The sequence below is a fragment of the Gossypium arboreum genome, chromosome 10 (genome assembly GCF_025698485.1).
Source record: "Gossypium arboreum isolate Shixiya-1 chromosome 10, ASM2569848v2, whole genome shotgun sequence".
Classification (NCBI taxonomy): domain Eukaryota; kingdom Viridiplantae; phylum Streptophyta; class Magnoliopsida; order Malvales; family Malvaceae; genus Gossypium; species Gossypium arboreum.
Window position 1 is genome coordinate 101512847 of NC_069079.1, and position 25943 is coordinate 101538789.

Here is a 25943-nt window from a genome sequence, read left to right on the forward strand (position 1 = left end):
CAATCCTCGGAAAGGGATTTGAACCGGGTCACGAGTTCAGCATCTCCATTTCTTCTCCTCCTCTTCTTCTTCTTCTTCTCTTCTTTTTCTTTTGCTACCTAAACCCTAAACTGGTGCTAAAAAAGACTTTTTAAATTGGTTATGTCTGTAACAATAAATGATTAAAAGGATTATTTTATTATTTTTCAAAAGTTGAGTGACTAAATTGAAATCAAAATTATTATATTATCAGCTGCATCAAAATTGAGAGACTGTCGATATAATTTACCCTAAAATTATTAATCATTTATAATGATAATACTTGATTAATTTAAAACTATTTACAATTTTAAAAGATGATAACTTAAATTTTTAAGGAAACTTTTATATATATATTTTACTTTAGTTATTAAATCTGTATAATTTTTTACCATTATTATCATTTAAAAAGAAAAAATTGTAATAAATTTGCCACGCGAAGCGGGGCAATTATAGTTACTAAAAAAAAGTGAAGTTCAAAATCCCGTTATGGCGTTATCAAAACTTAATTAAAAAAAAAAAAACTGATCTGCTGTTAAGGAAAACTACTTATCATCATCGGCTCAAACGTTAAAACTCTTGATGGACTGCCACCATCCCTTTCAAACTGCTAACCCTAAAAGTAAAAAACAAAGGTACAGAAAACACGTAATTAGATCAGCAGATCGTTATTTCATAATACTTCTCACCCACCATTGGAGAAAACAGTTGAGTAAACATCTATTTTCTAATTCTCAAAAAGTAAGGGTATTTACAACTATTATAATAAAAGGATTAGAATAAAATATCTACAAATTTTGAAATAATGATTCAGTTTTGGCAAACCCTCGTAAGGCCAACCCTTCCATCTTTGTTGATCTATGCAATAGTTTCATCCGTGCTCTTTGATGGAATATTGGTTTGGTCGGTGTCTATTTCCATATCCGAGACAACATTAGGCTGCACAGAAGCTTTAGCATCATCTTCCAGTTCAGGTGGAAGATCTTTTGTTTCTTTAAGGTGTATGTCCATATCAGAGACCTCAACAGTTTCAGTCTTGGGTGACTGAGAAGCCTCGGCGGGATCTTCGGATTGGAGCTCGTTTTGTGTAAGCCCTGGGTTGTTAGATTCATTAGAGATGACTTGTGATGAGGATGGTCCTGTGGGATTCGATTCCATATTGCAGGTCTCAACCTGATGAACCTCAGACTTTTCAGATTGCAGTGAAGATGCACGTGCAAGCCCTGGATCATTCTCAGACCTGGTAGATTCATCAGAGATGGCTTGTGCCGAGGATGGTCCTTCTGCAGGATTAGATTCCTCATTGCAGGCCTCAACAAGGTCAACCTCAGGCCTCTGAGCAAGCTGCTCTTCATCATCAGTAATGCCAGATTGCGGTACAGATGTCTGAGCTTCTGAGGAGTTTGGTTCAATAATAGAAGCCTCAACATGGTCAGCCTGTGTCTTTTCAGTTCCTAGGAGCTCTTGAGACTGATCATTTTGAACATGTTCTCCCGTAAGGGAGTCCTTGGCGGCAACTTCTGATGAAGTTGCAAGTGTTTCCAAGGGATCAACTTCCATGTCTCTGCCCTGAATACCATCATCACCTTCGCAACCTGCAACTCCTGCTTGAACATGCACTTTACTCTGATCTCCGGGAACAAGCTCCATGCTGGATGGCACAGCAGCAATATCTTCGTCCACGGATGCTTCCAGCTCCAGAGGGTCAACATCCCTTTCAACATGACCATCCGCTACACTCTTAATTCCTGGAGACACCTTCGCCTCACCATGGTTCTCAGGTGCAAAATCTTCATTAGAAGCTTCAGCAGCAAAATCCTGAGAAGATGCTGGTTGTGCAGTGGGCTCTACTTCATTGCTAACATCAACAGACTTAGCATCTACCCTTTCAGCAGCTGATGACTGTTGCAACTCATCATCTGTTGGAGTAAGTGCCCTATCAGTAGAATCAAAAGCAAACAAGTGGACAGGACTTGGAGTAATATTTTCACTCCCGCTAGATGGTTTTGTTTCTTTTCCCAGTTCATTCAGAGTAATAGCAGGAAGCTCCACCATGACTGAACAAACTGGACTTGGAGAAATATTTGAAGTCACAAGAGGAGCATCATCAACATCAGGTTTTGTGGACATTGCGGCACTTTGAAGGTTGTCAACCTCGAGGACAGAGGGTTCTGGATGTGATTTCAAAGGAGGCACTGCTTCAAGTTCAGAATTATTCTCAACCATAGCGGGTGCCTCCACTGAACCCAACTTATCTGAAGAAGGTTCTAATTTGCATTTGGAAAATTTCTCAACCATAACAGGTCTGTCCACTGTACCTGACTTATCTGGAAAGGCAGTAATAGGTAAAGACTCTTCTGGATGGTCGGTAACATCAAGCAATTTAGTTGCATTCAGTGCAGCTTCAGCACTTTCGACATTAAAAGAAGATTCTGACTCTATAGCAGAAGGTTCCATGTCGCTTTCAGATGGAATTGCAATCTGATCAGGAAGAGATCTAGCTACTGAATGGTCTGAACTCAAGGGAACTACTGCAGTCACTCCAGAAGACTCACTAGCAACATGAGCCCTCGAAGAACTAACATCAAGCGAAGCTGAATACAAAGATTCCAAGGAAGGTTTTTCTTTGTCTTCAGAGCTGGCCACTTTAGGCTCCATCACAACAGAAGTAGGTGGGACCACTCTAGAACCATTACAAGCATCACTGGCTTTTGTAGAGTGAATGGTGGATTCACAATCTATTTCAGCAGCACTATGATGATCTTTACAATCAACCTCCATGCTGCTCTGAGTCATTGAAATTTCACGGGAAAGCTGTCTAGGAACTGAAAAGTTCTCAGGCCCTGTAGCAGGCTGGCACTGAATGACTGGACAAACACTTTCTGTCATAGAAGTCATAACCACAAGAGGAGATTTCTCTGCAGACTCTTTAGCATAAGCATCCGTCCTGGACCGTTCACTGTTCTTGTCCTGAAAACTATCAGAAACAGGAACTGCTATTTCAAAAGGCATTTTAGCTGGCTCAGATGATTGTGTTTCTGAGGGTTTAACTTCTGGATCACGAACTTCAACATTGTCAATCTTGGTAGTTTGAACTCCCGCAGACAATTGCTTCCCACCATCAACTTCTGTAGCAGAATCCCTGTTGGCGGATTCAGCAGTAAAATCTTTCAAAGAAGACAACTTGGTCTCACAGGGATCTACTACCATATGGCGAATCTCAGCAACATCACCCTCCTTATCTCGAACCACCGGGGATTGTAGCAAGGCTCCACCATCTTGTGGAACAAGCTCTATATCAGCAGATTCAGTTGTACTAGAAAGAACTGGCTCAGGTATAGGGTTCTTAGAGTCATTTCCCCCAGATTGACCCTCCACATCTCGGTTTTCAACAGGAGCATCATCCAAAGTAGCGGCCTCATGGGTTGGAGTCATACCTTCAACCACAGAACTAGCTTGATGATTGTTTGAGTTTTCCATAGTTTCTGGACCTTTAACAACAATGGATTCAGTCCTTATAACCATAGAAGGCACGACTGACTTGTCAAAGGAAAGATCACTCAAAGTAACAACAGATTGATCTGAAACAGATGTTTTGATAGGAATATCATTAAGACCATTTCTAGAACCAGTTTGAACACCAGTAGGAGCAGGAGCTCCTTGAGCTGCATCTTTCACATCGTCAGCACTATGAGGATGTGTGCTATTAACCTGCACATTATTATCTGTAACTAAATTTTCATTTGAAATCTGTATTGATTTTGCAACGTTGTCTGAGCCACTGTGGGTCTTGCATTCAGGCTTCAAAGAATTAGCTCTCTCAAGAACAGGGACCTTGATCGCAAGAGATGCATTGTCCTCCAGTTCTTTTGTATCAGCTTCAGTTTCGGAAAGCTTTTTGCTTTTTCCTTTTGGAACATCACAAGCTGGAGCAGTTTTTACGGGAGCTGGTGTGCTGACAGCTGGTTTACCATCTAAACTTTGGTTCTTCACTACCTCCTCAAATGCCTTACTTGCAGTAGGAATATTTTTGCCCTCACTCCCAGCAGGTTCACCAATTTTAGTTTTTGATGAGCAGGTTTCAGAGAAAATCTCCTTCATCACTCGGGCAACATCATTCACATCAGGAGTCGGAATTCGACTAAATGCTGGAATTGCACCAGTCACTTTTCTCTTCAAATCATGACCAACTGAAGCACCAGGAGAATGGATTTCTGATGCATGTACCTGAGTGACATTGACCAGTTCATGAGGGCCAGAATCTTGATTGCTATTCCCTGCAGTAGTTTTATTGACCAATAAATCCTTTGATATATTCAGGGGCTGAGAATTTACTTTCAAGTCCTGGCCAGATGAAGCATCAGGAGTTGCAGGTTTCCTTCCTCTGCGCCTAGGTGCTTCTGCCCTGTGTGTGGCCTTACGACCTGGCCTTCTACTTTGAACAGATTCAGCGGGACAAGCAGGGACAGAATGAGGTTCAGAAGCAGCAAGAACACAAGTTGGATAAGGCTCAGAGCTGGGAGCAATCTTTTCACTAGAACTTGGTATGGTTTTATTGGCACCTGCTAAGGGAGTTGATGCATGCAAAGAATCTGTTGTAGCAACAGAAACTAAAGATACAGGTTTCCCAATTGAAAAAGTTGACTGCACTTTATCTTCAGAATTTTGATTCTTTACCACTTCAACTGAGGTCTGACAAGGAGCCACAGCCACTGCACCACCTAGGTTACCACATACTTCGCTAGATGTAGCTTTCTGAGAGCTGCATTCAGATGAAACCCCTGAAATCATGGAAGCCTTCTCATGCATATCAGCTTTTTGAATTTTGCCCAGAGCAGGGCCTGCAAAAGTCTCATATTGAGTTTACAATACAATACCCATCGAACTAATTATTAAAGAACACAAGAAGCAACGTCCTTACCAAGGATTAAGGCTGTACTATTGTGCACTTCCTGTAAGACTTCTGGCTGCTTGCTTTGGGGTAAATTATCATGTTCAGAAGAATGTTTATCCTGACCAGTTAGGGTAGCAGGTGCATTAGTTACCAGTCCATGCTCTTGGGTAACTTTTGTTGGATCACAAGCATCATTTACTTGATTGCCTCCCATCACAATGACTTTATTTGGTAATGCCACTGAAGACTTATCCTGAGCTTGAGGATTCAATTTTGAATCCTGGCCAACAGAAGCATCTAGAGGAGCAGCTGATATTTTTGCCTGTTTCTTTCCCCTACGCCGAGGTGCTCCTGCCCCAATCTGAGCCTTACGGCCTTGGCCTTTCACTTGGACAGGTACAGTAGGGCAAGGAAGAGTTGATTGAGAAATTGGGGCACCTGAGGAAGTATTAAGTGTCTGAGAGTTCAAACTAAACCCCACATCAGATGGATGATTGGTTCCCGTAGTACAATCCATACCAGCAGAAATAGGCACAGGATTGGTACCCACGGCCATGGGAGCACTTAATACACCAGGAACAGTTCCACTAGTAGCAACAGCTTTACTATCTGGTGGAATGACTGATTTAATCTGAGATTGATCATTTGTTTCTGGAACAGGACCAACTAAAGCCTCAACGGCAGGGCCCAATGCTGGCTCTTGTTTCTTTCCCCTTCGACTAGGTGCCTGTCCTCCACTTTGAGCCCTTCGACCTTGTCCTTTTGATTCTACTGGTGGAGAGAATCCAGGTGGGGTAGAGTCATCAGGAATGGCAGAAACAGAGGGTGCACTTGGCGGCAAGTTCAGAGAAACTCCGGTACTATTGTGAGAATCTGGAGCAGGAAATGCTGATGAGCTATCATCTGCTGCTTTCTGTAACCCAACATCCAATTTACCGGTTCCATAAGGTGCTGGAAACACTGGTGTATTGGGAGATTTCTCAGCAGTTGCTCTTCTTGGCCTTCCACGGCCCCTTTTAGATGGTGGTGTTACATCTTTGCTCTGCTGCTGTGGCTGATGTGCAAGCTCCACCTGAACTGGTTGTGGTAGTGGCAGAGTCGGAGCTGGAGCAGGGGCTGGGGCAGGAGCCAGAGCATGAGGTTCAGTGCTATTAACAGTCCCTGCCAAAGCATTTTTTGCCAGGTTCCTCTCAACAGCTTCTTCCCTTAATCCTGAGGATCCAGGTGAGTCAACTTGACACATTTTTTCAAACTCCTCTTCTGTCCATTGCTCTTCATATGAACGCACCTAATATAGCAAAAGTTTTCAGATTAATATTAAATGCAAATTCATACTGGATTAGGAGGCAGCTGCAACAAGAAGAAAAGCTCTATATATGTGTGTAAGTATAAAGTAAGAAAGAGGTAAAAGACAACAAACCTCCCTAGCTCGTTTGCCCCTCCCATAGTGCTGAGTATCAAGAGCACCAAGAGATTCACCCTTCCGCTTTACCCCAACATTAGGCTGTGCCCCAGACTTTTGTATATCATACAGTTTCATTGCTTCATAAAAATCTTTTAAGTCATCATCTGTAACAAGACGAGATGGTAAAGGGGGTAAAGGCTTGGAGCCATCCATCCCTGATCCAAATACCAACTTCTTCCACTTTGCCTGCATGTTTGTATATATAGAAAAGTGGAATCAAAATAAAAGTAATACAACAGCTAAAACATGCTTATGCTGAACATGAACCAAAACAGCCAGTCCAATTGACTTGGATGCATACCGTCTCTTCTTCCTGCCTTTTTTTATCAACTGATTCAAAGACATCAATCTCAGATTCACTGTATCGCAAAGATAATATCAATATCAAAATCATGCAGGTAACAAAAGGCTCATAAATATTATTAGAAAGTAATTTTCATGTTGAATTACGGCACAGCAATAAATTTGGTTCAGTACAAAAGATGAAAATATCTAAAAGAACAACACAGTGAATTCTAGACATAACCTAGAGCAGGGAGAGTAAAATTGATTAAAAAAATAATACCTGCGGGCCAACATGTCATTTAAAGCATCATCATGTAACACTGGGGCAGCTTCCTCTTTCTTGCACTCTCGCAGGAGGGACTCTAAGTACTCCCTACGGTCCTCAGCACTGTCAACAAAATCACAGAAATTTCCTTAAGAGCATGAGTCAACCCTCTTGAATCTGCTTGTGCTCTATGCAATAAAACTATAGCTCAACAAATAGCAGGAGTTACCTTGTATTATTGTCAAAGAAACCAGCAGTGATACTCTGATTAGCAACTCCTAATTTGTGTTCAGCAGCAGCTCTGACTTGTTCTTCAACTGTTTGAACCTTATCAAAGAAAAATAATCAAACTCAATTAAAAAATCAGCACCACCCACTGAAAGAGTAAAAGATAAATATCATAGTGTTCACAAAAGGGTACTTGACCCCAAACACTAATTGAGCGAAAAGGAGCATACTGTTTCAAATCTTAAAACAAGTACATCCTTCTTCTGGCCAATCCTATGAGCTCTTGCTTGCGCTTGCAGGTCAACCTGAACCAACCAAAAATTTTAAAATTCAAAATCAGTATCTGAAGAAACTCTAATAAAGTAAATGTAACTTCCTATACAACCTGAGGATTCCAGTCAGTATCGAATATTATCACGGTATCAGCAGCTTGAAGATTGACTCCAACACCACCAGCTCGAATACTGACAACATGATAAAATGTCAGAACTACAAGACAATAGTAGGTAGTAAATCAACAGATATACATGCAACCTAACAAGCATTAATTGTTTAGGCAAGGTAGTTCCGTTTCATACAGTCCTCTTCTAGTAGATTTTCTTTTCAGCCTCCCAAAATTAAGAAAATCTTTGCTCAAAGTGAAAAGGTAATTTCCAACAGGAGGGTTGACAGGCATAACTTTTACACAAGAGAATGTTGAGTATTTAACTTCTAAGTTCAAAGATGCCTAATACATATTAGCCATCCAAAACTTAAACCCAAGTGGCCCTTTAACGTCTCAACCTTGCCCATATAATCCCCAGGACATAACAAGAGTAGAGGATATTACAGAGCATGCTTGAAATTTCTCAACTAGTATTTTCCTCCTTACTCTACTCCTCTACAAGGTTCTAATCCCTGGTCTCAATCCCCAAAGAAGATTATCAGTTAAAAAGCTGGTGCAGGTCAGAAACAACACAAGCATAGATGAGCTTTTTTTGTGTGTGTGTTTTGGATGAATGGGTGTTTGGTATTCTTTATCCATATAGGGCTTAGATACAGAATTACCTGAGCAAAAATATGAAAAAAGTGGAACCTTGTTGATTAAACTTTTCAATAAGTGCACCACGATCATTCCCTGATGTATGCCCATCCAACCGTAGGTAACGATACTGTTTAAAGGTGAGATAGTCTTCCATAACATCTAGTAGCCTCGTCATGGTGGAAAAGAAGAGAACCTACAAATGTCAAATTGCAAGAGTGAATCCTCAATGAATTGATCATGTCAGTAAAACCAATATAATTGCAAACATAAACTGAAGGAAGGAGGTGGAGGTTCTCTCATGGAAAATCAAAGACAGTCATGCTAAAACTGCTTCTTGCGCATTCCAAGATTGAAAAGAACAAAGACAGCTTAATCTAGAAACGCCAAATACCATCAATGGCACCATGAACTTGAACAAAAATAAGACAAAACAAACAGTAATTGAAATTGAAAAGCAAACAAAAGCATTACAAGATTTCCAGCATATACAAACGGTATTAATCAACAACATATTAATGCAAAAGAAAGAAAAAGAAGGCCCAACTCAGCATCAGGAATTCTCATGCAAACAGACTACTAAATTACAGAATCCAACTAAAGATGGCTTCTAGAAATTATTAGATCTTAGCATAACTACATAAGAAGATTTGCCTACCCGATGATCAGTTGCCTTCAACTTGGGGAGTATTCGATCTAACATCTCAAGCTTGCCACAAAGCCTAATAATTGGCGGCAAATAATGCTGTGGTATTAAATTATCAACCTACAAAATTTTATCCAAAAGTTAGGTTTATACCAATAGAGAATTTTGTACCATCCATGCTGCAACTACTGATATTCCTAGTTTTACTTCAAGAGAATAACCAAGGGGACTGTATTATCTTCAACTGTTCTTTTTTCCAACTTATCAAGTTATCAAACACAAAAATAAATAATTAACCACTGATTTGTTCCAGAAATTAATTACATAAAGGAGATAAAAAAAGGTCTATAGGAAGCTTCAGAACAGAGACCATCTAATACTTTCTCATCTTTTATCTTCCAGAATTCATTATCAACAGCAAACTAAGCATTAGTAAATAGGGAAAGGACATGCCTCCTCCACATGAAGCTGGCTGAGATATGGATGATTGCATATATTACGAAGCTCCATAACAGAGTTGTGTACGGATCGAGCCTGCAAAAGGAGATTGGAATTAGCAACAGCGAATGTCTAAAAAGTTAGGTGATTAGAATTTGACTATGCATGCGAGTAAATGAGAATCAAACGTCCTAAAAGGAACCTTTGAATTTCCGATTGCACCAAGATTTTCTTCAACCCTCTTCATCAAAAGTTTTTGATAAGCAGAAGCTTCGCATCTTACAAGCCTCTCAATCTTCTCAGGAAGTTCATTTTCAACCTACCAAAAAAAAAAAAGATGCAAATCAATTAGCAGTAAGCACATAATTTTGATAACATCCCTGTAAATACAAACCTTATGCTTCAGCCTTCGAAGTACAAAAGGACGAAGAACTTGGTGTAGACGGTTTATGATCAACAAATTTTCCTCCTCAGATAGTAGGGCCTAGTTAGAAACAACCAGCAATAAGCACATAATTTTGATGATAGTAGAGCAAATAATGTTCAGGAAGTTCACTACTTACTTCATCAGCAGAATTATCCCCGTTACTCTCAAATGGCTTGTTGAACCACTGAGAAAAATCCTCTGATGAGTTAAATATATTAGGCAATAAGAAATTGAGCAATGCCCACAACTCCTCAAGATTGTTCTACACAAAAAGATAAGTTAAAACTTAGTCATTACATTAGCATCAACACCAAAAACTGCAGCAGGAAGTACGGCTGGGTCACCTACAAGGAAGTGACAGCAAGCAGCCATTATAAATGTAGAATGAAAAATATATATTGAGAAAATTTCAAATAAAATAATCTGTAACCTGTAGTGGAGTTCCAGTCAACAGCAATCTATGAGAGCTCTGATAGTGCTTTAAGTCTGCATTCAACTTGCAAGAAGCATTTTTTATCCGGTGACCTTCATCAATTATAATATAGTGCCAATGAATTTTGCTCAACTTTGGTCTATCATGCTTGTTCATTAGATACTCATACGTTGTCAAGAGAATGTTAAATTTCTGGTGTACAATCCTCTCCCTGCAGCAGAAATGGATAACCAGGCTTATATATTCTAAAGTAACAAAAAATATTGGATAAGAAAGGTTTTTCTTCATGTTGATGTCATTACTTGAATAATCTACGCCTCTCCTCCGGAGGTCCAGCATAAACAATTTTGTGTATTTCAGGAGCCCAGAAATTGATTTCCGATTCCCATCCAGGCAGAACTGAAGATGGTACAACCACTAAAAATGGTCCTCTATCATTTTTGGTTTCCATTAGGTAACAAATAAGAGAAATAACCTACAAACACACACAAAAACAAAACAAATGCAGAAATTAGACAACAAATTATATAATACATGCAATCAAGAGAAGATTCAGAACCACTGATACCTGAACAGTTTTCCCAAGGCCCATTTCATCAGCAAGAATGCCATTCAGATGATTATTGTAGAGTGAAACCAGCCACCTAAGGCCATTCATCTGATACCTGAACATCAAAGGTATAACTTTAAGAAATTTCAATCAAGATAATAAACGCAGCACTCCCAATGCCAGCCAGTCTGAAAATAGGTATTGTTGGAGAAGTGCATATTTTACTTACTCTCTTAATTTCCCACCCTTAAGAAATCTTGGTTGCTCACTGATGTTTTCTTTTATGCTGCAAAAAAGGTTTTATAAACCTTTCAGAAAATGAAAATAATTTGATACTAATTAATAAAAGACTTCTCAAATAAAATGGCCTCAAGACATCCAAAGTTCCATTGATTAGAAAAATGAAGCAGGAAAAAAAGGCAAATGTTCTACCTATGAGCCATCAGGTAGTACTTTTCATTGCTTTCCATGTAATGCTGCAGACAGATTTACCATAAGAAAAAAAATCAACATATGAAAAGATGAGATGAGCAAAAACTTGTGGAAGGTAAGATAGGAAGCAACTGCACAAAATGCACAAGAAAAAAACTTGCCTTTGCCTCATCTTCATTCTCAATAGCAGTGTCATTTTCATCAAAACTTGTAGTTCGCATCTCATCCATATTATTCTCAAAGCGGCTTGCCATAGCCTTCGCATCCCGTAACTTGGATCCAAGCTTTTGAAGATATTTCTCAGTTTCTTTCAATAGTTGCTTAACACGATCTGATTTAGCATCCTGTAAAACATCATGAATGATGGTAAGAATAAGATGAAGCACTTTGGACCACCAAAAGCTAGTAAGTGTAAACTAACCTGAACCATTCGCAAATAACCCTCTACATCATTGATTTTGAGTAAGTTAATCTTCTCACGCTGAATCCTGTCAATCTTCTCACGATGTATACGCTCCTTTCTCTTATGGAACTCCTTCACATATCTATTGATACCTTTCCAACGTTCTCTTCTAACTTTAAACACATCATCCAGCCTCTCCCTGAGGTTTCAACATACCAAGCAAGTAAGAAAGGAGGTGGTAGCTTTATCTAATGCAACCAGATGAGAGAGAGGCATTAAATTGTAAGAAAAAGAAATAGTGGTAAATACTTGTGAACTTCTATCTCACTGAAAAACTCCTTCTGCCTCTCACGTATTCTCTTTTGTCGCTCTTCTTTCATTCTCTGCTCATATTTCTCGAGTTGTTTTATCCTTCTACCATGTCTATGTTTCTTGTATGATTTCAGGCGTTCCATATCATTTGTAATGGGTTTAAAAAATTTGTTCAGAAAATCACTGCCAAATTTAAGAATAGAATGTCAAACATAAAATCATATCAAGGATACAACCAAACTAACTTTGCTATGACCTTGGTAACAACAAACCAAGATAAGAAATACAAAAGATACTAACTTAATGGCAAATCTATAAGGGAATTACCTCCTTACGCGACGTTGAAGCTCCAATAATTGGAGTTTCTTCAACTCTATTACACTTTTGGTTTTTCCAGATATATCTTCAGATGAGCTCACATTTCCCTACATGTGAATGTATTAGTTGCTAAAACAATTTACCCGTGCAATGCTAGACCCAAAGTGAAACCATGCATTTCTTTGAACCCCTTATTTATGATAGAAGTTAGGCAAAAGGTGAGGTAAAAGGACAGAACCACGTAAGCTTATTGCACATGTTGAAAGTAGAAAATAAAGATAACTTGACAACACCATAAGGTATCAAGAAACGCATAAACAATCAGTTCCTAACACCACAAATTTCAGTTAGAAAAAGAAGTTCAAATGAAATATGCAAGGCCAATAAATAAATTAATTAACAATTCTCAACAAATGCGTGAAGCCCTAACTTGGATGATTGACCTAAACGTTAGTATGCAGTCCAATGAGCTCTTAATCAATAGATTCCATGCAAAAGAAAAATATCATTTCACTCAAATAGCAAATTTTGCAAGCTTAAGTACCAAAACACCCATTTCCAGTCAATAAGAAAGATTTATCCAAAAAGAATGAATTCTGTTAGCCATCTGCATTGCTAAATCTATAGTCAAAGCATTTCTTCAACCCCCCAACAAAAGCATGGGAAACATGATAAAAGCTATGCAAAAGACTTTGAAAAATAAAGAAAGAACCATTTTGTTCTAAAAGGATAATATTCAACACATATGGTGAACAGTTAAAAAGAAAATTTGACATCATCATTATGTATCAGGAAATGCATAAACAATGGATTCCTAAGAACACAAAGTTCAGGGAGGAAAAACGACGCTCAAACAAGTATGCAATGTTAATTAATAAAAGAGGAAAAAAAAAAAAACTCTAAAGATGTCCAAATTCCTTGATTGTCTTAATTACCTACACCACAAGTTCTTATACCATATCTCGTGATTCTTAATCAATTGTTTCCAAGCAAAACAGATGAATTCCACCCGAGTTTGTAAGCTTAAGAACTAAAAATCACCCATCACGCAACAAAACCTATTTCACCCAAGTTCATAAGCTTGAATACTAAAATCACCCATTTCTAACCAATAAGATGGCATTACCCAAATGTTAAGGATGAATTCCTTTTGCTATCTAGGACATAGACTATGATTCAACATCCAAATATAAAACCATTCCATGTGCTATCATAAGAAGAAATAGACATTTTTGTAGATACAAAATACATACAAAATTAAAATAGAAAGTTAATTTATTAGCAGAATAGAAAATATGTGGTGGTCTTCTTCTTAAGTTTTAACTTCGTATTCCAAGTCTCACTCAATTTAATGAGAAATTTTCCTTTCTACTAGCAGTGCACAAATATTAGAGCGAATAATAATATCCTTAACAATCTTGTGGGATGGCTTCACAGAAATCAGAAAGAACTTGTTATTAAAATGTACCAAGGAGTTAGAAGAAAGCCTTAACAAACCTTTAATTTCGTGAAACAGGTAATAATTCTTTGCCTTGTTTCTTGCTGTTTTGCAACCCACTTCTGCTCAGCTAAGAACTTCCGTTTCTGCTGATCCATAATCCATTTCTCCAACATTGTATACTTTGGAGATGGCAATGAATCAGTTGACACAGATTTATCCTCATCTTGCTCTGTGGTAAAACAGACACCAGTTCTTAGCATTCTGTTAATTGGAATAACTTGGGCCAAATCAGATTAATCTTGTTTAAAATTCAGAGAATTTTTGAATCCTCAGCACCCCATACCACATCACAAAAGCTAACATCTTCAAAACTAAAAGGCTTAAAGATTATCATTTCCATTCTAATTATACTAATATATAAGAAGACAAGTGGCCATTAGCAAAAATGATATTGACTCAATAAAATTACCCAGACTTTGAAACAGAGGAGCGGTATCTTTTCTTTCTAGCATCAAATCATGCTGAATAGCAGCAGCTGGCAAAGATGCCCTGGAAACCTCATTATGAAAGCCAATTCCAGACCAGCCCATCATTTCAGGGTTCACCTGTTTATTAGCACCCATCATAGATGAGGCTAGATCAGCCTTTGCAACTTGCAAATGGCCATTCTCCATGCCATCCAAATTGTTAGGAACAGTAAAACCATCCTTTGTGGTGGCAGAGTCAGGCTGTCGTGACATTGTAGGTAAGTATGCCTGTGGTTCCACTGCCTCGTGGCTCTGAAGATCAGCCTCTGCCTTCCTTGTAGCTAGAATATGTTTCCTTTCCTCCACAATTGCTAAAAGATCAGAAGTTGGGCCATTAGTCTCCTCCACTTTTAATTTTTCTGCTTCTTTTGACAAGGAATCAGCCTCTGGAAATCTTCCGATAGATGTCAAAGCTGGAGGTACATTATTCATCCTTCCAAATGACATTGCAACTTCAGATATGCTACTTGGGTCACTAGAAGTCTGTGCTTTGCCTCTATGGTCATTCAACTCTTTGCGAACGCCATCTGTATTGCCAACTGATGTTACCAAGTGAGTGGATATACACTTCTGAAAATGAAATCTGTAAAACAAATAAATAATATAAACCTACCTTCCCTAGGAAATATGTTTCCAAGCGCAATTTCAAGATGCAGCTTCTTTGGCATCAAACCGTTTCTGCAAGTGGACAACCACAAGTTATGCAGAAAAATAAAAATAACAGACCACAATAACCATTATTACCACCTGAACTATTGCAATACCTGAAAGCTAGAAAAACAAGGCACTGGGCTCTAAGCTGTTTCAACTGGTGTTCCTTGAAGGGCATGCTAGATAGTGCGGCAGATTGAGAGACAGGAGACATTCCCGTGTCTCTTGGAGCCATGGCCCTAAGCATAGTCATTTCTGAGGCACTATTTTGTCTGCCAGCCTGCCAAAAAAAGCATAACATTAAATTCCAGCCAATTCATTATACGAATCAGCGACATTTAAAACAACATTTAGAAGCAGTCCAAGTCTAATCATTTCGTTCCTCTCATAAAGGCCATAATAGAGCCCCAGAAATGGCACTGTTATTCTCTTTATTGAAGCCAGTGACTTAACAAAAACATGCATGTAAAGAAGAAAACAAAATGAGTACCTGAGCTATCTTATTTACATCTCCTAACATATTTGAACTGCCTCCATCATGTTCTAAAACTTTTCCAGCAGAAAGTGTTGAAGACGACCCATCAGGACTTGCTACAGAACTTTTGGATAACCCATGCTTCTGATTCTCAGAACCACTAAATTGGCCTAAACCTGAATATGCTAATTCTCCTGCATGATAGTTAGATGGGGCAGACAATCCTCCTTGAACCTTCCCAAAAGAACCTGAAAGTTAAACGACACCAACAATGTGATAAAAATTCATGGATTGAGGAGATTGGAAATTCAGATGCATTTTTGGAAGTCTCCAAGCTCAGTCAATTCTTATTCACCATCACTCTATAGGTATTAGTTAGTCACCATCAAGAAAATGAGTCATTCTCAAATTTCATCAGGCAATGAGAAGGGCAGAAGTTCACAAATTTGAGTGGACCAGACCAAAAAAGTAGAAACATTATCCAAGATATCAGATAACATAGTCCACAACAGAACTATATTGGGTCCCAAATATAACTGAACTTCAATAAACCTTTATCAGATCCACACCGAAAAAAAGAGCAACCCATACAGGATTTCATCAGCAAACAGAATATCTAACTCAAACCTTTTTGCGTAGATAAAATTGAAAAGAAAAATAAATAAATAAATAAGGAAAAACACACACAAACCAGCCTATTAAATCCAAGTCTATTAAAATATCTAACAAGTGCACGCAAATTCTAACTTTTCAAAATCCAAAGTCGATTCTTAGTTTCTTACCTGGCATAAGAGATGCATGCATCAACTGCTGAGATGCAATTTCTGCTGTTATGTTGCCAGAAACATTTGGAGAAAACCTGTGAAGTTGAGATCTGTCAAAGGGTAACCCAGCCTTACCCTTGGAAGAAAAAATTTCATGTGCACCAGGTAGTCCACCTTGCTGCTGTATTGGAACATTTTGAGCAGAAGAAGCTTCCAACTCTTCAGGATACTTTGAACTAGGACCGCGTAACATCATATTGCTAATGTTTGTCGAATCTACCAGGTTTTCTGTTACATTTTGACCATCCTGTCTACCTCTATGCATTGATCTCATATTTCCAGGCGAGGATGGAAAATGCTCCATTTGACCACTACTTGGGACCATGTTGTAGTTAGCAGGGGCAGATGTTTCAGCCTTATTCATCTTCCCCTTCCTAGGATCAATGACAGCATTGAGAGATTCATCAAAATTTGGTTCCAATGGTGATGATGAATCACCCCTCTTTCTTTTAGTTGCACCCTTCTTGCTATCATTTTGATTCATTTGTTTCTCTTGTGATTGTGAGTTAGCAGACCTGGTGTCCAAACTTGAGGGGCTTCCATGATCAAAAGACTGACTACCCCTATGCGTTGCAGCTGCTTGATGATACTCATGTCCAGCCATGCTTGGGCCAACAGGCAGCCTGCTGGATGAAAATGGATCAAATTTAGGTATCTCGTTTTGGGTTGCTCCTGCTTTAGAATCTTTTGGAACTGAAACAGCCTGAGAGGATCCTGAAGAAAAGAATCTCATTTATAAATGGTTAGTTCAATATGCCATGCAACAATGAGGAGGCATCTGTAAAAATTTGCCATGAGATGCTAAATGAAGTTTGATTAACAGCAATTTACCAACATATTGCCCAGATGTAGAATCCACTATTTGTGACCCAGGAAGCCGTGATGATTTCAAAGCCTCAAGGTCAAGACCATGTCGATTGATAACAGTCTCCATTGCCCTTGAATAAAGAAAATTATGTCAGGCAAACTAGCAGACATTTTCAGAGAAAGGGCGGACAACCTCAATGATAATTTGAATAGAAGAACAATCTATAGATTTGAATACTAAGTTCAAAACTCCATTGCAACCACGGAGATAAATCCATGTACAAGGACAGAGTACAGCGGGAGGAAATGGAGAATAAAGATATATCAGTTGTAATTTGAAATTTAGGTTACAGTGTACTTCAGTTCAAGCTAGAAAATTTAACCATGAAATCCTGGAGTGTGATATATAAATTTAAACAGCAATTGTCACATACATGAACAACGCTAAATTTAAACACATTTTTATTATAATTCAGAAGCTAGAAAATAAATCATCTTGCATCCATTTAAAGGTAATCAAAACTAGATTACTAGACTTCAAGTGTCAAATGATGATCAAAGCAAACAATGCGCAATCAATCAAATTTATTTATTAGATCCACCATTATCTGAATTAACTCAATTCGCCAAATTGCTATCTCCATCTAGATGAAATAACTTCGGCACATTCTCTCACTAGGTTACAAGATCCAATGTATTTTATATGAAGAGTTAATGAACCTCGAAGTCTCAAACCATGCGTCACCTTGATATTACTTGAAACGGCATTGAATGTTCTTTCCCACTAGATTTCATGTGTTGCAATATCTAAAACATTCGTGAATAATAAGAATCAGCTTCCATATAAATGGTATTAAAACTTAGAGCTAACTCTATTACTAGCGCACAATAAATACCACTTAATTGACCCAAAAAAGTACACATACCACGTAAAGTTTTGTTGCCAGCTTTGAAGGCTCATCTTTAGAATCTTGTATGAGCTTATGCAGAAACTTTGCCGCCTCTAACTCCACATTATGTGAAGAAGACGCCATCTCCTCCTATGAGCTACAAAATCAATAGCCAATAATCAAGCAAAAATTTCAATCTCTGCTTTCTCACACCAAATTTGCCCTTGGATAACAATAGTAATTTCCAACAGTCATCTGATTCCTTCGGAAAAAAAAACAAAATTTCGGTCCCACATGTAATCATAAACAAGCTCAAGATCAATAAATTAAAACACCAAAGCACTGATAAAGGGACGGAGACTTAAGATGTCCTAGTTCAGTAACACATATTTCTCATGGAAGAATATCCAAAGCTGAAAATCAGCAAATTAAGCTCCCATACTATCTTATCCGACATAGTACTGTGAATTTCAACAAAAAAATCTGTTTGTTTCTCGAGAAAATGTTCGTTCCTTTCCGCGGAAATTCTATTTCAGCGGCGAACAAAAAGAAGACGAAACCCTAAATGAAGGAAAAATGGTTAAGAAAACCAAAAAATAAATAAAATTACCTGGTCCAATATCGAAGAGCTTAAAGGTCAGCTACATGTAAAGAATGAAACTTCTTTAATTTAAAAAAGAATAAGGAAAAATAGAGAGATTTTTTTGGTTTTGAAGGAATGAAAAAAACAAAAGTGTAAACAAAAGGTTCTTCCCAAACACGTACCTTTTAACTCGCATGTGCCGAGTTTCTTCTAACGCAAATTACGCATTTACCCCTTCAGTGCTTTTGTATTGTATTTAATTTTAATTCTTGGGCCAAATGCCTATGTGTTAGCGCTGTGCTAATTATCAAATTGTTTTACCTATATACACCAATTTATTTAGAAAATAAATTTTCATTGCTATTTTACATTTAAATATCAGTTAATAATTTTAAATTAAATTATAATAGATTTACATGTCCTACAACTTTTCGTTAATCTTATAATAATACTTAAATGTGAATATAATTTATAATTATTTTTTTTATCGTTTAAGTAAAAATATCAGAGAAATTTAATCAAATGCTACAGTGACCTAATTGAAAAACTTGTAAAAATATATTTTATAATAATTCTTATCGACAATTTTATACTTTTTATAACAAAATGTTAGAAAAAACAGTTACTATTACTAAAATTTCATCCTAAAATTTCACGCCGAAACTTATTACTTGCTACAACAAATTTGTTGGATAAAAGTGGCAAAATATATCCTATAATCATATTTATTCATTTAATATTTGATTTTTAATAAAAAAGTATTGATAAAAATTTCAGTGACAAGTATCCTAGAATTTCAAACACTGAAACTTACAATTTGCTACAATAAAATTGTTGGAAAAATGGTAAAATATATTCTTTAATCATATTTATTCATTTAGTATTTGATTTTGAATAAAAAGGTTGATAAAAATTTCAGCTACAAGTATTCAGAATCAGAGTTTTTAAAAGTAAACTTGAACCAAGTGTTACATTTGAAAAGAAACTCGGTTAAAATTTGTTTTATCATCAATTTTATGTAGTATTTGTGTTTTTAATGAAAATGTGTTTAGATTAATATTTTTCATTACCGTGTTTGAACTCGATTTTTCTCAAAGCTAAATTTAACTATTTGCAACAATGAAATTGTTGTTGAAATACAAAACTGTAATGGAAGTGCTTGACTGCAGTTGTAACACCCTCACCTGACCCAATCGCTGAATCCGGATATAGAGTGTCACAATTGAACCTAATTCGAACCTAGAATCAAATTTTGAACTTGAAAATTTCACAACAGACTTTTTCAATTAATATAAATACTCATCTTACAATAAAAATCCTAAATTAGAACAAAATATACCATCTCAAACTCCAAACTATAAGGAAAACTATTTAATTACAATATTTTGACTATGAGGCGGAGCCTCTGAAGATGCCCTATTCCTATGTGCATGACACTTTACAGGCAATGATCTTTGATCTAATACGGTCTGGCTTGGTCCCTTTTCGAGATCTTTATCCCACGAATCTTACAAAACCCAGGCCAACACTTTGGTAAGTTCAATGAGCTTAGTGAGTTTCATTTCTGCATTACACTAAAATTACCCCCGTCTTGCAGGGGTTTCAATTAGAAAAGAAACAAATATAATACTCCATATTTTGTTTGACAATCCCAATTTTCCTGGGGTGTTGGATTTTTACTCAATGCTCGACCATCTTTAATGGCAGTGTAATCGTTGGGCAATATTTACTAGTTCGGCTTAAAACCCTTTGACTACCTATAGTGAATTCTAGTTAATTTATCATCCTTGTGGATTTCCACCCTTCTTTTCACCATTCGCCTTTTGTTTTCTTTTTTCCTCTTAATTCCTCTTTGATTCCATCTAAGTACATAAACACACCATGGCTTTGGCGGATAAATTGACATTCTACTCATATGGCATTCTAGCAACGGGCCACGTTGCACAAGTGGCTTATTTATTGTTTCATCAATTTACTCATACCATATTACTCGAGTTGAAATGTGGTCCGGGTTACTTCATTGTAATCCACCAAATATAAGAATCTTTACTTTTGACTAGTTGAAAGGCTTAATCGCCTTTGACCATTTTGATCTATGGCATCCAACAGAACTGTTACCTGAGCAACCATTCTAGCTTCTAATCTCTCTTATAGGGTGGTTCTTTATGGAACTAACCCCAGGGTAGTTACATTCATAATGAATTTTCCTCAAAGAGGGATAGTCTTGACAGACATATTTGTTACTTGCACCCTCCCTCTTAGTACCTCTTATTGTCCAGGGTCCCCAACTGACCCATCTATACCTTTTCAACGACTCTTAATGGCAGATCTTTATTGTGATCCTCAATTAACTCTCTTTTCGTTTACCTATACAACAAGCATCACTAGCTCGTCAAACCCCATGACTAATTCCTGTCAAGTTACCACCCTTATGCATTATCGGCTTCCATGATTACTGTTTTGGTAGGTTGTTTTCTATTTTCTATATCTTTTGTCTTATTTGGAGAATTTCTTAAAATCAGCTTGCCACACTTGCATTATTTTTCCAACTATTTTCCCATATGCGTGCTTTTTTTTCCATTACTATCATTTTGGCGGTCTTCCCCGAGTTTAATGCCCGATGGACCCTATTGATTACCACAGCTGAGCTATGGTCTTATACCCTTTCACCCCATATTTAATGTCCTGGCTAGCTATTATGGGTTTAATGTCACGATTGGCTACCTCGTGTTTATTGTCCCGGCAAACTACCCTGTGTTCACTGTCCTGACGGACTACCCCATGTTTATTGTCCCGACGGATTATCCAATGTTTACCATTCCAACGGACTATCCCATGTTTACTATCCCAACGGACTATCCCATGTTTACTATCTCGACAGACTATACTAGTTATCGTAGTCGAGCTATGATATTATATATTAGACCTTTTTTTAGGTGTCGTCCCATAAGACCTTACCGTCGTCATAGTGTTACCCCATAGAGCCTACTACTGACAGTCGTCACAATGTTTATGGAACCTAATAACCATTGTCATGGTGTCGTCCCGAAGGGTCTTATTTTCATTTCACTTTGTTGCTCGGACATCTTGTTCCTAACAATCCCGGATGGCAAAATCTTATCGAAATTCCAATTTCCCTATTCATCCGTTCGTTCCTCCATTTTTCTCGTTCCTAACATTGATGCTCAAACACTGCAGTGTCCCCTCCGCAATGCCTATTGCCTAAAGCTTCGCTCATCATGGTTTGCACACAACAACAATGTATGATGATATCTAATAGAAATTCCCATTCCCAATTCTTAACTCCATCTATCCCGTCAATAATTTTCCATCGTATCCTTGTTATAATCATACAATACACTCATTTCACTTACATACTAGCATGAAGTGTGCTATCCCTTTAAACATGGATTTCTAACTATTTTATGCATATAGAACTATTTGGTGGATACTATATATATCAAACAATCTTATACATGCTTGGCATTCAAAATCAACAAAATTCATACATCATTACAAAATCATGCCAGTAGCACAACATTTCAAGGATGGAATATAGAAACTCACTTGATTCTTCTTCGTCTTATTAGCTTAGCTTTTCTAAACGTCAAGCTTCCATTCTCCTAGCAACCAAGCATTATAGCCAAAATCATGAGTTAAGCTCAGAATTTTTCAACATAAAACTCAGTTTTCCAAAAACATGCAGAACCCCTAAAATGGTTCCGAAAACCCTTAACTTTATTATCTAAATCTTATGCATACAGAAGGACTTAGAACCTCACCATCTTTCTAGATTCTCTACTTTTCTGACTAAATCCTCAAGTTCACCACTCCATGTAGAGCTTTCTACAACCATCTTTTTCTTCAGAGCAACCAAGGAAGAAGATGAAGAATAGAGAAAAATGAAACAAGATTGAAACAGACTCTCATTAGAAAGTCATTTCCTAACTATTTATAAACTTTCACGCGCGACTTTCAACCCTATAGAAACCATTCATTGGCAATCATTTTTCCCACTGAGAAACTAGCTGATTTGAATCCAACCAAACCAGCATTAGATTTCAACCATGTTCAAATCAGTTAATATTTTTTTCCTAATTTTCCAATAAAAGCCACCAACTTATGACTTCTTTTAACTTGACCCCTAATTGTTCTTAGTTTCCAAATTTAAGGAAAATTAGGTGTGACAACAATGGTCGCTTTGGATTGGCACTACAAAAAATTGTGCAAAAAAAAACTAAATAACACCAAGGATTTGTTTATGCAGTTCGGTTTCCCTACGTCTGCAAAGCCTAACCAGTGAGTAATTACACTATCTTTGTTCACAAATACAGTAAGTGATTCACACTCTATCAGTCCCTAAGTATAGAGATATTATTATACCTAAAGGCTAGAATACTCACATTTAAATCCTCCCCATAAGAACTTGGGAAGTAAACACTCAAGAATGTTTATAATTGCTTACACTCTCTCACAAAACAGTTCCTCAATGAACAGATAAAAATGCTCTCAATAAGCTCTCATACAAAACCTAAATAAGCCTTAAAACATATATTAATTTTGGCTTACTAACATAAAATATGAGTGAATACAAAATAACTCCTTGAAAATAGCTATTACAATATAAACATTAAAAACATAATCAATCGAATAAATACTCTCCATGTTCAACAATGAAATCTTAACCGAATATCCATATTTCAAAAATTGATTTGATTCACTCAAATCTAATTCAATCTTCAAAGCAAAGGATTGGTTCACATAAATGGGCCATATTATCTTCAATATAACAACACATTAATAGGTCCAAATATTTTCTTCATTAAATTGCCAAACCGATTAAAACAAGTAACAAAACTACCTTAGTGGCAATCTACAGCTGGCACTACCGAATGCCACTTAGCTTCATTTAACACATCTTGCCTTAACAATCTCTTCCTCTGGTAATTTATTGAACAAAATCAAACAATATAGGAAGCTAACTAATACAATCACCAATAGCTTCCCCTTAACACAAACCTCACTCTACTTAACTCAACTTAAAACATAACATAGTAACTTTAACTATTAATGATGTGTCTAGAATTTACACCAACAATCAAAATACTAAATTATACCTAACTAAGCAGTAGTGTCAAATAAAAGTTCAAAAGAAAGAAATCATCACCACAAAAAAATTAGGATCATCTTTAATATTAGCAACATCTTCATCAACCATAAGTAGCTTCATTAACAACAAAATGACATATACTTCCTATATAGTATCATAACAACACACAACACGAAAACCAAAAAACAAACTTAAACTCAACAACTTCCATATCCATATCCACTACTATACTCCCCCATTTTTGTTCAACAAACTTGCCAATCAGAATTCCAAATATCCTTACTCTGTAGACTGGACTAAGGAAAAATGAATGTTGAAGAACATTAGAACTAAAACAATACAATCTAATAAGGAGTACAAGATTACTAGATTGAATGAAAAATTGTGCATTGATCACATGTATCGTAAATCTTTCCTTAATGCTACTTCCTTTTCACGAATCTGCTGAATAATATTTATTTTAGAACGCATCTTAGAAATCACTCTATTATGTGATTCAATAGAAGATGTTAGATGATCAATCATCCTTTTTATTGAATCCTTTAACATTACACGAATTGTCAGTGGAAGTTGGCACTCTAGCCTCCATTGCGGTAGCTTTTGTTTTATAGTATACTTGTTCTGTCTACTCAACTCCTTCTTCAACTACTTGCTTTGTTAGCTTTGCACTAACATGCTTACCCTCTAACCCTTTAAAAGAAAACTTAAGCTTACGAATTATTTTCTCACATCTTTCAGTGATGTCCACAATCTTTTGATTTTGTAATCTTAGAACTTGGAAAATCAATGATGGAAATGGTAAGAGATTTCTAATATAACAACCCGATTTTTAGTGATGCCAAAAAAGGAGTTTCAGAACCCTATTTCTGTAAACATGTCTATAAATATTAAATTAAAATATTTGCAGAGTTGGTATAAAAGAATATTAATTTAGTTCTTCAATTTTGATTATTAACTGCTTAATTAAGGTACATTGAGTAAATTGGAAAAGTTTTAGCGCTATAAGTTTTTAATCGGCCAAAGACTAAGGGACTTATATTGCAATTAGCCTATGGTTTAAAATGGAAATTAAACCATTATTCTATAGCCTATGGTTTAAAATGGAAATTAAACCATTATTCTATTATGGTTAGTGGATGGTGATGATTTCTTTACTAAATAATTTTAATTATCGGTTTTTGTTAATTAATTATAATTAATTAAACCTAGTTAATTAACTACTAATCATACTATATAAGTTATCTTTAAGCCAATAGTTATCATCTTACCTCTTCCATCTTCGTACTAAAAATCAAAGAAATAAAGCCCTTTTTGAAGTCGTTGCATTTGGCCTTCAATTGTTAATGTAATTCAAGTCATTTTCTTGTAATTTTTTATGTTTTTGATTTCATGGGAGCTTGATTTAGCTAACCTATGTTGCAAAACTGTTAAAGTTTTTTAAAGTTGCCATTGTTTATTTATTGAATATTTTGGTGTTAAATTGATAGATTTTAAGCTTAGATGTGAAAAAGGACTAGATTGTAATATTTAGTTATTAGTTTTTGTACATAAGGACTCAAGTGAACAAATTGTGAATTGATGTGAAATTTCTATAATAAAATATAATAAGGAGTCCATAAGGGATGTGATTGAGATCAGTTTGAAACCAAAGCTTGAAATTGAGAGATATTATTAATTTAGTTTTAGGGACTAAATTGAATAAAATGTAAAACTTAAGGGACATTGGAAAAATGAAATTTTATAGATTCATACATATCATGGCACAACATGAAACTGTTTGGTATTGACAAATTATCTAAAATAATTGTTTAGATCGATAATTGAATCAAATCAGAAATAATCGAGGAAAAGAAAAAATTGTCGATTTGTCATTGAAGATTCAATTTGTTTGTTGTCTTAACCAAGTAAGTTCATAAGGAATTCACTACTTTGTTTTATTTTTTGTTGGTTGTGTTGTATTTTATTTATGTATTAGATTGAAATGGATTGGTGATTTTGGCATTGATGGTTCGAAATGGACTGAATTGTAAATTTATGAGAATATTGGTTATATGGAAATAGAACAGGATGAAAATGAGACCATTGACTAAATATATGTTTCATATGAGAAATGAAATTGTGTACAAGAATTGAAAATGTCATATATACGGGAATGATGCCTGAGGGAACTTAGTAAAATGTTAGGATACATATGACATGCCATTAAGGTTAAACACGCGATTAATCAAAGATTTACTTGTTATTACGCGATCTAGCATTTGTTGCAGATTCTCGGGTTATATGTATCGTTGGTTTGGCCTGGATGGGTAATCTCGATATGATGTCAACTTGTGTGAGTAATCCTGACATACTGTCAGCTTGTGTAAACATTACATTCCCGTGTGTTCGAGTCCATTTTACTATAGTTTCATTAGGCGATGTTCAATTGATTGAAAATGGAAGTTAGATCATGAATTGAAAAAGAAATGGTATTGATGATACTTGACATATAGATTCTTAT

At 36.5% G+C, this 25943-nt stretch overlaps 1 protein-coding gene across 2 annotated transcripts; it reads right to left on the reverse strand.

Annotated features, from left to right (window-relative positions):
* Positions 1-670: 670 nt before the first annotated feature.
* Positions 671-18519, reverse strand: LOC108489046 (chromatin structure-remodeling complex protein SYD-like). Of its 2 annotated transcripts, none has more exons than XM_017793285.2 (33): positions 18361-18519; positions 17787-17907; positions 17606-17667; positions 16885-16991; positions 16012-16767; positions 15245-15477; positions 14868-15034; positions 14717-14781; positions 14046-14630; positions 13633-13805; positions 12145-12242; positions 11815-12000; positions 11524-11704; positions 11264-11446; positions 11103-11146; positions 10900-10956; positions 10689-10785; positions 10423-10595; positions 10118-10331; positions 9824-9949; positions 9655-9744; positions 9463-9579; positions 9276-9356; positions 8835-8942; positions 8203-8372; positions 7541-7619; positions 7386-7460; positions 7157-7254; positions 6943-7050; positions 6679-6736; positions 6333-6563; positions 4940-6200; positions 671-4859 (listed from the first exon to the last, which is right to left on the reverse strand). In XM_017793285.2, exons 2-33 carry the CDS (start codon positions 17892-17894, stop codon positions 877-879), a joined length of 10074 nt encoding a protein of 3357 aa, XP_017648774.1. In that variant the 5' UTR covers positions 17895-17907; positions 18361-18519; the 3' UTR covers positions 671-876. The 2 variants fall into 2 exon arrangements, with proteins under 2 accessions (XP_017648774.1, XP_017648773.1); XM_017793284.2 differs by having other exon boundaries at positions 14046-14642.
* Positions 18520-25943: the final 7424 nt, after the last annotated feature.